General features: G+C 27.2%; 1 protein-coding gene across 1 annotated transcript; it reads right to left on the bottom strand.

The window, feature by feature from the left end:
• Nucleotides 1-931: 931 nt before the first annotated feature.
• LOC145741976 (integrin alpha-6-like) lies at nt 932-13,309 on the bottom strand. Its single transcript, XM_082559684.1, has 28 exons — nt 13,092-13,309; nt 12,621-12,719; nt 12,236-12,369; nt 11,710-11,789; nt 11,061-11,202; nt 10,843-10,974; nt 10,544-10,645; nt 8,710-8,820; nt 8,459-8,558; nt 7,907-8,026; nt 7,496-7,676; nt 6,913-7,064; nt 6,453-6,581; nt 6,148-6,229; nt 5,620-5,769; nt 5,219-5,374; nt 4,565-4,674; nt 4,160-4,328; nt 3,915-4,078; nt 3,681-3,835; nt 3,367-3,497; nt 2,937-3,087; nt 2,609-2,664; nt 2,405-2,521; nt 2,132-2,260; nt 1,875-1,973; nt 1,389-1,534; nt 932-1,071 (listed from the first exon to the last, which is right to left on the bottom strand). Exons 1-27 carry the CDS (start codon nt 13,190-13,192, stop codon nt 1,427-1,429), a joined length of 3,360 nt encoding a protein of 1,119 aa, XP_082415810.1. The 5' UTR covers nt 13,193-13,309; the 3' UTR covers nt 932-1,071; nt 1,389-1,426.
• Nucleotides 13,310-15,233: the final 1,924 nt, after the last annotated feature.

Below are 15,233 nucleotides of genomic sequence, written 5' to 3'. Positions count from 1 at the left end.
ATTTTAGATCAATAACATTTGTATAAATGATTTTGTTGTTAATTCGTAAATTCTAACTTAAACAATATAAAATAAACTACAGCAACTTATTAAAAAGCATTTTATTTCGTTAATGTCATTTTATCAATACACAATGCTCCAAAACTCATTAAAATTTCATAATTTGCAATAATAGTGTTAGTAGGTTTAAAAAAAGCAATGTAGCCCAGCACTTGATCTAATTAAATGATGTCTTATCATGAAACTGGACAAGGCACATTTCACGAAATAACAATACGAGTTTACACAAATACAAAATGCTGTATAGCAAAAAAAGAATAAAATGATTTGGAAATTATAGAACTAGATTACAAAAATACAGCAACGGAAAAAAAGAAAATTGTAACATTACAGAACAAACATTGGATTTGTAAGTAAAAAGTAGTTAAAAAATTGTCACCTATTTTAATATATGAAAATGAATAATAAAATACAACAGAAATAACTGTGTGCTGTTAGTACCGAAACATAAGCTACAAAAAACAATTGTGTTTATGTTTAATTATTGTACATGATAGTTTTTGATTGTAGTTTAAAGTTTATACAACAAAGAATAGTTTTAACCAATTACAAAGTGCTAAAGTGTTTAAATAAAAACAATTCAGCACCAAATGGTAGTAAAAACATTTATAGTGTAGAAAATTGCACAGAATTGCAAACAATTTTTTTGTAATCTCAAAACCTGTTGAAATCGACTAATAAAACAGAAAAAGAGGCCTTTCATCACTGAATGCTGCAGTTTTACGAAAACACTTTAACATATATTAATCTTATTTATATAAATGCATCAATAAACAAATTCAAAACACCAAGTTTGCAATACCAACTGCGCCGAATAGTTGGTATAGGATGTTGCAGATACAACAATAATTTTAAAAGCCGGCTGTGTGCCTATTCAGCGTAGACCTGCCAAGAAGTTTGGTGTTGTAAAATTTTTTGACTAACAGCGTTATCGGCTTTAATGTTTTTAGAGCGTCTGGCTTTATGTGTTGGAACGTCTTGATAGAGTCTATTACGCTCAAAAAATCCGACCTAAATTTAAAAAAAAATTTTTTTTTAGAAAAAACAAAATTCGATTTTGTTTCATGCTTTTGGTCAGGCTAAAATGCAATGTGCCAACTTGTGCTGGTAAATTATTATTTGCAATAAACTTACAATTATTATATGGTTGATTTAAAATCCAAAAAGTACATTTAAACCACAAAGTTACACACATTTGTAAATTAAAAACAGCATAAATCACACCCTTCTCTCCCAAATTTAAAACCACCATAAAATGCATAAAAAATATTACTATAATTAGCAACCCAATTACAAATAAACAAATAAATAATTTCAGAAAAAATTACCAAAATTAACTAGATAAACTATGTGCAAGTGAAAATATTCAATAAAGGATTCGCTGTGAGGATTCGTCTGCTTTTTTCGATGCTTGTTTGTGTCGACGTGCTTTGTGATAATCCCCAAAATCTCTTCGACGTTTGAAAAAGCCACACTGCAACGTGATTTAATTAGAAAAAAAATGCAAACATGCCTGTTGCAAGTTTTCTTTACCGAGTAACAAATTAACAAACACACAGCAAATTTAAAATTTTTTTAAATTACGTTATGATGATAAATCAGATTTCTATTTTTTCGAAAAAATTTTTCAACTATTTTAATAACTCTTAAGTTAAAAAAACAAAAACAAGTTGCACAAGTGGTCATAACTTCTATTTAAATTTAATAATTAATGCAAGTGTTCAAAACATGCCAATCATAAAAAATGCTATTACCAAAACCACAGAATTAAATTTTAAATAAATTTCAAAACAACTTTCAAACCACACACTTACCCTCCAAAGAACAAGAACTATAATAATCAGTAAAATTACACCACATAAGGTAGCAACAGCTATAATCCATAACTTTACTTCTTGTACAGGTGGAATCACCTAAAATAACAATAATATGCATTTTAACTCAAAAACACATATCTGTTTAGCATAAGTTTTAAATATAAATTTAACTTGTTTGAATTTAAGTTTATTATTTATATAGACTGGGGTAAATAAAATTTAAATTTTGGATTTAGAACTTCAATGTAATCTACCTCTTCAGCCAATATACTTGTAGAAACCTCGGTTTCAAGTACAGATGAAACTGCATATTGGATATTTCCTTTATTAACAGCAACATAGGCACTTGAGTATACCCTAACCTCAGCAACACCATAATATTCCTAAATAAAATAAAATTGATATAAGCCAATGGTTCTAAAATTTGATATAAGCCAATGGTTCTAAAAAAAAAAATTTTAAAATAAGCCAATGGTTCTAAATTAACATAAAAATAAAGTTAATTTTTAGTAAAAACACATGCTTACCTCCAAAAATGTGCTGTTCCACACCACTCCTCTAAGTTTTATAAAAACTTTCTGTCTGCTGTTTAATGTACCCAATGTGCACAAAAAATTTAAACATTTCGCAGACTCAGGACATTTCTAAAAAAAAACATAGTATAATTTTTGTAAAAAAAATCAAAGATTTAGACAACTTGCATAATATAAAGTATTAAAAAATACACTTACTAATATTTTATAAGAAGATGTTGGCGGCTTAACAACAGATTCTATGGCTGGATCAGCTAAAAATAAAAAGCAATATATAAAACCAAGTATTTTGGGGTAGCAATTTGGGTACTGGACACCACTACATAAGGTTTTCTATTTGCCATAGCTTTTTTAGATAAAGAGAACATAACTTATTATAAAAACCAAAAAATCAATTAAAAGGTAAAAAAATGCAACTTTAGAGGGGTTTGGGTAACAAAAGTGTGTTAAAGATTCAGGCGGTGAAGTCAACCTTATCACATCAAAAATAAATTATTATAAATATTTATACACTAAACAGGCTTACCGGAAGTGGATCCCGCTGGTTCTACATTAGTTTCCCTTTTTCTTCTTTTGGAATTTTCAGCACCGGGTTCCTCATATTTTAAATTAAGTGGATTTGCCGTTTTTTCGGGAAGAAAACATTTTGTTTCATTTGTGAGATCAGAACCACTCACCTTAACAAAGCAATTTTTTTATTTAATTACAAGAAAAGAAAATAAAACTACCAAAAAACTTTATTTTTTTAAGTCCAAACATAAATATGATTTTTTAAGTAATACATTCATAATGTTCAAATCTTAACAATATTGTTATCTATTTTTCTAGCTTAAAACAGCAATGTAGAGTAAAAATATAACATTTAAAAGCTTTTTTTATGTAGAATGCAACATCAAAGTTGTCCACTTATACTTAAAATATCTTATTCAAAATACTGAATGTTTAATGTAAAATACCTCTGCATCAAGCAAATAGAACAACCATTTTCCATTAGAGATGAGTTGAGGCCAACTTATATTAACATAAACTCCATCTATTTCACTTGTTCCTGTGTTGGTGATCTCATAATCATGGTTCACATATAGACCTGAAAAAGGAGAAAAAATAATGTTACATTGACATCTCAATTTAATGAGAAAAACTACAAAGTCTGGTAAAAATGAAATAAACAGAAATATTTCCCCATGTAATAAAAAATTGTAAAAACTAAAAAGAGTTTTTTAAAAGAAAAAAACAAAAAACTGCGCGTTGATAATAATTTGTAACAAACCTGCATCAAGTGGTGTTTCAACAGCTGATTCTCCAATAACTTCACCACCAAAAGAGATCTGATCCACAGTTGAGTAACCATCAATTTTAATCTGAGCTTCAACTCTTACCAATACTGGGTACCTCATCGTCTCTAGCCCAGCTTGTGTGCTTGACCTAAAAAAACACATAAAAATCACCCTTGAAATTAGTCACCAAAATAATTTCTACAAAAAATATCGAAACTTAGCCTCACGTTGATAATTGCATTTGAATCACAAATCCATCCATTGAATATAATTCTGGATCATTTTCCAGTTTCACAATCATCGAAAGTTCGCTGTTAGGTCGGAGTGGGTTGCCAAGGTTACAGTCGACCACTGAAGCGTTACCTAACGTCGTGCATGACACCGTCGCAGCCTGAACAAAATTAACTTAATTTTAGTAAATTTTTTTCTTTAAGTATATTTGGTTTTTATAAACTAAAAATGAAAGACTTACAGTTGCAATAACATCAGTTGTGCCCACATATCTTAACACTGGTGGTAAAACAATCTTAAGTTTGGCTTGATGGGCTCCCTCTCCAGGTAAAAAGTTAGTGATTGCAACTCTCATTCCAATTTCTTTTTCTGTTCCAAGTAGTAAGAGTGGAACACCACTTGGCCCATTTCTATAAACGTCAAAATTTTTGTTAAAATTTATAAAGTTTAAATACTGAGTGCTGTAAACTATTATAATTTAAATTAATATCCTTTACATATACATTAGTTATTACTGTCAATATAATATATATATTTTTCTAAATCATTTAAAAATTTTATAGACAAAGCACTTTAAACCATTTTTTCAGGCATATATGTTATAGGGTCTAGAACATTAGGCATAGTTCAAATCAATTTTACTTACTGTAATTTTGTCCACTTATTATTTCCATCCAACAGAACAACATAGTTGGCATGTAAATCCAAATTACTACGACATATTTCATCAGGGCCGCAATCTTTAGATATATTCACCTAAAATATAATATAAATTTACAAATTGTATCCTAAATTGCCAAAGTCAACAAAGGCTAGGTCAAGGTAACAAAAGTTTCTATATTTTTAGGCTGGAAAATCGCCCTTTTATGTTAGGGATAAAAAATACAAAAAATTATTATTGGGAAGAGTTAAATAAATTCTAAAATTATCCAAAATGTAAATTTATTAGGTCTAGAATCTGTTTATGAGAATTAAAACAACCACATGACCTAAATTTGAATCATAAAGCTTCACAACTTGACATTTGTCAATATTTGCCAAGTACTAAATCTTTCTAATGTTCAATGTCATTATGTTATATAGTTTTTGTTTATTTAACCATAAAACTTGACAAAATGGAAATGAACAAAAATTAAAACCAATAAAAAAGCTTAAAAGCAGTCTAAAACTGAAAAGATACCCTTGTAATAGTTTCTAATAAGTTTTTCAAATAGGTAAAAAAAAAAAAAATTTTTTTAAATTTTAAAATATCAAAAAAGTAAAAACCTAAAAATGGGTAAAATAAAAATAAACAACTTACACTAGTCTGAGTCATATTTTTAATCTCAGTATTTAAAACCGGAAACTGATTAACAGAAATAAGACCACTGGCTGCATTTTGTTCTGGAATTTTCTCATCTTTTACATTGAATTCAACACTCATAACTATGGGAGATAGTTTGTCCTGAATATCATGCTAAAAATATAACAATTTTAATTTTATTCTTTAGAACTAAAGAAAAAATTCTATAAACAAAATAGTGTTAAAAATAAAATTCTCTAAAGTGACAGAGTTAGTAATTAAAAAAATAATAATTTTGATAAAAAATAACAGATTTTAAAAAATCAGCTAAACAATGTTCTAATTAAATTTTTACAAAAAAATCACATATTTTTAAATAAATTTATTAAAAAAAAAAAAAATTAACATTTTTGACTTACAGCTAAGTAGACTGGCCAAGTAGAACAAACTGATTTATCTTGTTGTTGTGGAGGAAGGGTCATGACAGCTGTTTTCCTACCACTGTGAGGATCTAAAGGTTTAAATGTTGCCCTGGTTCGAAAACCAGCTTTAACTCTTACTGCATCCAGCTAAAAAAATTAAAAACTAATTTTTTCAAAAAAACTTTGTTAAAACCTATGCTATACTATTTAAGTATATACATTTTAAATAATAAAGTATTTTTACATTTACAATTATAATATTTACTGAATTAAAATTTCAATTGATTTGATTAAATCAATCCACTTTAATTACCAAGATAAATAAAAAGTCAAGCCAATATTTTAATCAATTACAAAAAGCCCAAAGTGACGTTCACCAACATGGGATTTCAAACAATCAACAAACTAACAAATAATCAATAATTAGTTTACCTGTCTCACTTGCAAAAAACTTAACTAAATTACAATCTCAACAATTATAAAATTTATTAATTTAATGCACAATTATAATTAGAACTATCTTACCTCTACTGTATATTCCATGTTAACAGGTTCATTGTAAGTAAGGGGCAAGGATGTATAATTCATACATACACTCAGATCATATCTGGTTTTTTAATGTTAATAAAGTTTTAACTTAAATATTTACCTTGATTTAAGCTAAAATTTTATAAAGCCTCATTTTAATTGGCAACAAAAAGATATATACTTTTATTATGAAGTTCCAAAATTAAAAGTTACTAAGCCATTACTATACAGTATAAGATTTTTGTATTAAAAATTAACAATTTATGAAATAAATAAAATATTTGTAAATTTGTTACACTTACGTTACAAGTTTTTCTGTTTCATTTTTGCTGTTGACGTAATCAACAGTGGTTTTACTAAACTCAGGATTTATCACAACTTTACTTAGAGATGCGTTAATCGAAGCTTGTACATTAACTATCGGTCGTGTTCTGTAAAATATTAAATTTGATAATCATAAATTTATTAATTTTATAGCAAATACAACTAATAAACAAAAAAAGGACCGAATTTTTTTGAAATTTTGCTTGATATATTTTTATTTTCATTGCTTTTTTAAATTTTTATTTACATATTTAAATAATTACATTACTAGTAACCTTAAAATTATTATTATAATTGGCAATTTCTAAATAATTTTAAAGCTGATCATTTATGCAATCACTGTGCGTTTTAAAATTTTACACAAAAAGTTCTCACTAATTAACAAGTAAAAAAGATTGCATTTAATTCCTTAAACCACCATAATGCCTTAATGCATACCTGTAAAGCACCATGAGATCCGATAATGTGCCGACCATAAGGTCGGGGTAATCATTAAGATCCATATCCATGCCTCCACTTAATGAATAACCGAACCCTTTTACACTTCTGGTAATGTGACCATTTTCGGTCAAGTTTTTAGCTCTTAGCACCTTTAAAAACCACACATTAAATACTGATATATTTCTAATTAGCTGTCTGGCAATTCGTATAATAAAGAAAAATCTTTGTTTAAAGAAAGTTTTTTTTGGGAATTTAAAATATTGAAATTTTGCTCAAAAAAGTGCATAAAACTTTTGAAAAACTAGCTTGGTCCCTAAGTTTAATAAAAAAAAAAAAATATGAAAATTAATTATTTTAATATATTTTTTTTAAAGCATTATAAAAACAAAATTTAATTATAATGCATAAATAATTAAAGCATAACATTATCTTAAATGTGAAAGCAAACCACCTCTAAGATTTTCTATAATCTAATTGAATTTTAAGTTAAGGTCATAATAATGCACAAAAGCAAACTCATCCCATGAGAACAAATTTTTAGTTTTAAGTATAATTAACCCCAAAATTTTACCCTTCTTACCTGTGCCGGCTCATCGAACACCCCTTCATTTGGGTCACTCGTTCCATGAAAAATAAACACAACCCCACTACCATGATCAGCCCCAGGGGCTCCAATTGCAACATCATTTGCCCCATCCATGTTTATATCACCCATGTTTGTGATAGAGTTTCCAAATGAAGAATCAAGTTCCCCATACAAACTACCAAAAAAAATATTTTTAATTGTATTGACTAAAATTCTATTAAGAGGATATTAAAAGTTTAATCTGCTAAAAATCAAACCCAACATATGTTTACAAATATCTAAAAACATTTGGTAAAGTAATATATATTTAGGTACTAATTTTTTTTACTAAATTTAAAACAGAGAATAGAACATATTTATTTTAGTTGCAATTGGATAAAATTTTTAAGTTGAAAAATTTCTTACATTTTAGTAGGGTTTGGTCCTATTTTATCAAGTCCCTTGTTAATATAAATATACACTGCGCCACCTTTTTTTTCTTTTCTATCATAGTACTGTGGTGCTCCTATAATCAAATCCTCACGACTAAAATAAAATTAATTTTGTTATGTTTACATCATAACAAAAAGTGTCTTTGTTTATATTAAACAACAAATAAAACAACTGATACAGAAATGGTACAGTTTTTTTACTTAATTTTGGCCTAAAATAAACCAAATTTTTCTCGATAACCTTATGTTCAATTTCAATAAAAATTTTAATACAATATTGACAAATGCTTTTATTAGCCTAGACGCTAGAAAAAGGGCGCACAAGTTTTCTCTATCTACCCGTCTGGTATAAATTTTAAACAGGGTAACATATATGCAATAGAAATTGTATTTAAAACAGTTTTTTTGTTTTAAAATTGTTAAAAAGCTTAAAAAAATAAAGGTACTATGCAAAACATCATACATGAAAACAAAAAGTTTTTTAAAAGCAGAATCATTTTAAAAAATGAATAATACATGAACTTACTCATCTCCATTTATGTCAACAATTTCCACAGCGTAACCAAAAGATGAAGCCAACTTTTCGCCATACAAAATTTCAGTTTTTACCAACTTCTTATCAATACCTAGAAAAATTACAACAACATTAAAATTTAAAAAAAAATACAAAAGTGATGATAAAAAAAATGAGGATCTTATAGTTTAATTAACTAATATTTAAGATGACTAAAAGAAGTTAGCATATGTTTTGAAAAAAAAATGACTTTATCAACTTACCTAGAGTTTTTTCGAAGATAACTACCATACCAGTATCATTAGATCTTGGTGCTCCAGAAACAAAATTAACATCTCCCTTCGATGTTAGTCGCCCAGTGGCAACAGAAAAACCTAATTTTTACACACAATTCCATTTTTAAACAAACTGACTATTGTTTAGAAATTATTTTTTAATATAATAACGCCAGGCTTACAAATTTTATAAAATCAGTTAAAAAAAAGTTTAAAATTAAAAATTGAAAAATCTTTAAGCAAAAAAACATACTCTATGTGTGTGTATATGTGATATTGTGTTTTATTATTAAATAAAACTGTTCTTGTTCAAGCATGTATGAAATATTAAAGTATATGAAAATATGTAGTTGGGCATAAAAATAATGACATACAATAAACATGAAAATGTGATCATTTCAAATGTGAATCTTTAAAATGCGACCAAAACCAACATAACTTTTGAAGCATTTCACAAAATTAAATAATAAAACTACATTCTTTAAGCTATACCTTAAACTATTGCTGGCTTATATTAAGATAAAAACTCTATATAATTATATCTTATTAAGTGCCCTGTGCAGTATCTAATCTTAAGCATGCAGCTTGTCCTTTCTACTCTAGTTGGGCTTGAGTATAATCACTTTAATTATCTGTATGAATTGAGAATGATATATAATTGCAGCTTACACACAAATTCTGATTAAAAAAAAGTTGAAAAATTTGAAATGAAAAAATGCATAAATCATGCATTGATAATCAAAGAATAAAATTGCTAATTTTAAATTATGAAACTTAATATAATAAAATAACTCAACTTGACTATGACATAATGTAAAACCATGCAGTAAAATAAACAAACAAAATTAAATTTTATGAATCAAACTGAAATGCCATTCTCAGTCATAAATTACAAAGTGCCTATTCATAACCGGTACAAATATGCTATAAAACACTGGGGAATGCCATACTATTTGACATACCAAGATAGGAGTTTTGTGAGACTGGGTCAGCATTTAGCCTCAGGTCACTCTCCGATATCCAGGCCTTTTCAAAATCAGAAAACCAGTCATCGCTGACTGTCCCAACTGAGTGAACCATTCCTTAAATTTGACCAACATTTTAAAAAAAAGAAAAAAGAAAAAGGTTCAAGATATAGCGAACTCGAAAGGAGTCAAGTTAAAATTTTTAAAAATGCTTTCGAAAATCAAATTTAAAATTCCCATCGAAGTTTCTCATTTTAAACTTTCTGTATTTACATATATTTGCAATACATGTAGAGTAGTAACATATTTGTTATTTAAAACTGAAAGTACCTAATCAATAATAATATACATAAATCTATCAGACCATTACATAATGTTGAATGATTCATTCGTATTTGTTTCAGACAAGCACTTCCAAGTAACTGAATGAGTAATGTGTATTATTTACTCCTTCAAGCTTATACACCAAAATATTTTATTTGGTGATTAAAGGGCTAGCTAGTATATAAATATAAAAACTGACTAGAAATTTCTTCTTAATAATATTAAAAATTATTTATGATCTAAAATTTTTTTATAAAACCTTTTAACCTATCTCAGTAACTTACTAAATATAGATAAATATTTTTCTACTGTTTTTGTTTACCTTCAGGAATATTTAAACTTTCACATTTTAACTTCTTGTTGTTTTGGCTAAGTTATGAGTTGGAACAAATTTAAAAATAGATTTGTCAAAGGAATGTCAATATATGCCGAGTTTACATTGTAAAGTACATGATAATATGTAAGTGTGTGTGGTTTATGTGTAGTGTGTGTATATATGTAACAAAGGCTAATATCTAAACACCAATTAGTACCCAAGTAACTGTTCTGCGGAATACTTCCTCTTACACTGTCCTTGGTCCACAAAACTGAAGGAAAAAATTCTACCAGGGACAATTCATTACTGTTTAAGCCACCTAATTATAATAAAATTTTAATACAAAAATAAACATTTAAAAATTAAAATTGTAAACTTAAAAACAGAATATTTGTTAGTATAACTTTAATATGGTAAACAAGCTACTTCTAAAATCCTATTAACATGTATACAGTACATACATATATAGTACTTGAGGTTATAACCGAAGAGACACTTGAACTAAGTTAAACATACCAGTCCAGTGAAATGGGCCAGGCATTCCAAATACCAGATCTTCGCCGCTGTTATCTGCAAATGCCGCAGAAGTACCAGCCTGGCAATAACCATACCAGGCTGAAGAATAAGAACCATCAGGATCAAGTTTACCTAAAAAAATATCCCATAAAATAATAATACAAAATAAAATGAATTATTTTGTGTTTTAGATCAAGTGAAATAAAAATTGAGCATACCAATACAGGGTGTCCATTGCGAAGTATGATCAGTAACAAGTTTAAGATCACTCTTTAATAAATAACATCTTCCAACCTCCGCTTCCCAGATGATCCCGTGCGAAATTCCTCCGCCTCTTATTGTGAAGCGATGAGCACAAACCTATAAAATAAAACAACTTTTTGTAACTTTAATTTTGAAATATAAAAATTTTACAATTTATATACGGAACTTGTCCAAATATATTTAACAGACTTATACAAAAATAATTATAACATAAGTAAGGTAACTGTCAATATTAATATAGAATTTATTATTTTAAACAAAATTAAAACCCCAAATTAAATATTTATTTTAAATTAAAAAAAATAATTAAGAACTTGAGAGTAAGAAAAACTTTAGTTAATTATTTAACTAGATTATAGAGCAATAAAGTGTTAAAACTTTAAAATTGCTAAGTTGACCTCATTAACTCCCATGAGAATAAGGACAATAGGTAATTAACAAATGTGTTCAGTGTGATATCAAAATCTTGTTAATTAAATGTAAAATAAATAACCAAAACAAAGCTCATTAATTAATCCCTTTATTTCAAATTACTCAAAAAAACTTTTCCATATTTTTTTTAGTTTTTTTACAGATAAATTGTTTTTAATATTGTTAACTTACCACAACTTTTCCTCCTGGCTTTTGAGTTTTTACTGTTACTCCAAGCCATTGATTTGAGTTATTAATTTCCAGTGAATTCACTAAAAAATTAAAAACACTTAATTTTTTTCTTATTTTATTACTTTACAACACCATTTAAAAGAGACTTTTTATACAAACTTAGACATCAAAGCAATGTAAATATTAAAACAAAACAAGCAATGCAAACATAGCACAAATATGTAACAAACACAAAACTGTGAACAGTAAATATCAAAATTCAAACCTCTATAACCAAAAACTTTTCAGAAAAATTTTCAGCAATAAAAAAATTATAATTTAATTAATGTATTGTACCAAAGTATATATATTCCAGTAATTTTAAAATTTAAATACACTTTAAAATTTGCATTTTTGAATAAAAGAGTCTTTAAAATAAGTTATCTATACAAAAATATAAGTAATCTATACAAAAATATATCTGTATATATAAAAAAATCTTAAACGATTTTAAAAATATTGAACATTTTATTTTAACTTATATTACCTGAATCATCAATTTCAATCGCTTCACAATCATTACTAGCGGCAGTGATTGGACATTTATACAATGCACCAGGATCAACTGAATCAGCACTGTGATAAGGTGCAGCCGCATTTGTTGGTGCTCCAACTAGCATCCTAAAATTACATTAGTTTTATTAAAACAAAAAATTTAATTTATGTATTTATTTTAAGTTTATTTATATATTTATTTTTTAATCACATAACAATATTTTAAATAGTTAATAAGTTTTTTTAGCCTACCAAATGCTTCAATGTAAATATATTGATCAACTTAGTCGGATTTAAATGTAATTTGTAACATTTTAAAACACTGATATTGAATGACCTATATATGAAAATTTTGTAAAAAAAAATTTTTGGCTTACGTTATATCATCAAGATTGTCAGCTGTTTGTGTGATATAGTGTTCAGCAACAGATAGACCAAACAAACTTCCCCTAGGACCTTTCTTTATTAAAGGTAACCTAAAACATTCAATTTCCTTATTAGAGAGTAATCTAATAAAATCATATTTGGAAATAGGGTAATATTTGTCAAGTTTGGACCAATTGGTATTCTACTGTATTGGAAATTGTCATTTTAAATAAATTGAGCAATACAGGAAATAATTAACAGTTGAATAGACAAAGTTAGTTTGCAAGTAATCATTTGAAATAAAAGAATTAAAATGTATATAAAACAAAAAAAAATAAATAGTCCATCACAACAGTATTAAAAATTAATAATAAATTTTATTATTTAAAATGTATTAATTAAGCATGATGATACACATAAAAACTTAAAGTATATATATATATATATAGTTTAATCTAAAACAGTTAAAAACATTTAATTACCTATCTTCCAAATTAAAACTTTTACATAAACTAATTGAAAATAAAATCAAGGCAGAAAATAGAACTTTTCTTGATGTACATATGCTTCTTTGTGAATCCATTTTGCTGGATTAAAATGCTGTTTGTAACCAAATATAATTTGTACAAAAATATAGCTAGAAAACTAAAAATTTTATGAACTGCTAAGAGCTCATATCGTTTTATTAAAACCGTTACTAAAACCTAAAACATAAAGAATAAAAATTTTAATTAGAAGAAGATAAATTGTCAATTTCTCATCTTAATCAACTAAATTCCAAAGTTAATTTTTACTAATAGACTGGCTAAGTAACTTAAGCAATCAGTTTAATGTCTTATGTCTACCCGTTTGTCAATCCATCAATTAATTACATTTCAAAAAAGTCGGTAACTTCATCTATAAATCAATCACGCAACTACGAAGTTTGGCGTAACCTTTTTATCGTATTAAACATCATTATTGTTAACTTATCCCAGTTAACAAACCTCCATAGACTAGATTAGTCTGACACTCCGAAGCCCGAAGCTAGATAAAACGCCCTTTCTCTATTGACCTAAAATTCCTTAACTATTAGTTTCTTACCCATTCATGGAAAACCTATGAAATTTACGAAGGTTTAGGAGTGGCTATTTTTACGATGTTGCCAATTAATTTTAGATATTGAAAGTATAAAAATTTTTAAAATTAAAAGTAAAGATTTAAATTAAATGCATTACCAAATTATCAATAAAACCTTAAAATAAAAAGCTATACGATAACTTCCATATTGTGCCTTTTGGTGTGTTAGTTACAATTTTAATGTTATAAAAATGTATTTAAATACAATGATTATGTATAACATTAAAATTAAAGCATAACAAGCAAGTAGAGTTAGGTTTTTAGTAAAAAAAAACAAACCTATAATTGTAATAGCTTTACATTTTTTAATTAATAATGATGAGATTACCCAAGGCTTTATAGTGAAAAAGTTGTTGTTGTGTTGGCATGACGAAACAATAAAAGGTAAACATATTAAATTTAACTAAGGTGCAAATATAGTCAAAAATGAAATTAGTACTCTAAAAATGGATCAAACCTGGGATCAGTCATGGCTTACTATGCCAACAAGATGCCCTTGTCCACCTATTCCAGATTTTTTATGTCCAAAAAGTCCGTATGGAAATATATCACCATATCACGGATATTTCTTGCAGCAGTTTGAACCTACGAACGACCTAACGACATGTAACAATCAACCGGTTGAGGCCTTAGACATATCTCCGTTATCAATTGACGTTAGTAGTATATTTATTTAATAAAATTAAGTTGAAAAAAAGTTTTTCGAATAAAAGTATTTTATGTTTTTAGTTAGATCTTAACCAATGTCACCAGTGCGTTATATGTTCCGATTCATCATATTACGATGATGAGTATATACCAAATGTGACCGGCGAATACTGGTATGCAACATTGAACGAACCAAATCCTTCCCAACGTAAAAAGAGGAAATCGTTACGTCTAAAAACATCCAAAATATATACAGCAATAAAACTAATTGCGGAAGAAATAGACAGGCTTGTACCAAAAGAAAAGAGTTATAATAAAAAATATAAAACGAAGCTAGAAAAAGAAAGGGAGGCTGCATATGAAAAAGGTGGGTAAATCAAATCAAATTTAATGCATAAAAGTTGGTTGATTATTTAAAACCACCATTTTATTGAATACGCGTAAACCAGCAGCGCTATCATGCTGTTAAATTTTAATTTGGTTACAGTATCCAGTGAACCTATAAATGTTAAAGAGGAAATATGCTCAGCAGGTTACTCTAATGTCAACGAAGATTTAATTAAGGTCATTATGTTAAACCAAACCAATGTGCCAAATAAAGTAATATTTTAAAGTTTATTTTTAAAAACTATCATATATTCTATTTATTTGCAAACAAGGATATACGAAATATACCCGACGTTTAAACGAAATCTGGTGTATATTTTCTGATATCAAACCAGTGTCTTAATTTTTTAAGAGCGCCCACAGACCTGAAATAAATGTAACTAACGTAACACCGGCAACACAAACCAATCATCGGTACAGAAATTATCGTTTGTTATGTCGTGATTTGGATCACAAAAACCGAGATCCCT

The sequence above is a fragment of the Corella eumyota genome, chromosome 2 (genome assembly GCF_963082875.1).
Source record: "Corella eumyota chromosome 2, kaCorEumy4.1, whole genome shotgun sequence".
NCBI lineage: Eukaryota > Metazoa > Chordata > Ascidiacea > Phlebobranchia > Corellidae > Corella > Corella eumyota.
Note: the sequence above shows the minus strand (reverse complement) of the source record. Positions and strands in the feature narration are given on the sequence as shown.

What these genes read in the sequence shown, in the direction of transcription:
- LOC145741976 (XM_082559684.1), bottom strand. Translation starts at nt 13,192, where the DNA reads ATGGATTCACAAAGAAGCATATGTACATCAAGAAAAGTTCTATTTTCT. An exon ending in TCCGCAGAACAGTTACTTGG is followed by an intron (nt 8,821 to 10,543) that starts GTACTAATTGGT and finishes TGTAAAAATTAG; the next exon opens with GTTTTTCTGTTGCCACTGGG. An exon ending in GGAACAGCACATTTTTGGAG is followed by an intron (nt 2,261 to 2,404) that starts GTAAGCATGTGT and finishes TATTTTATTTAG; the next exon opens with GAATATTATGGTGTTGCTGA.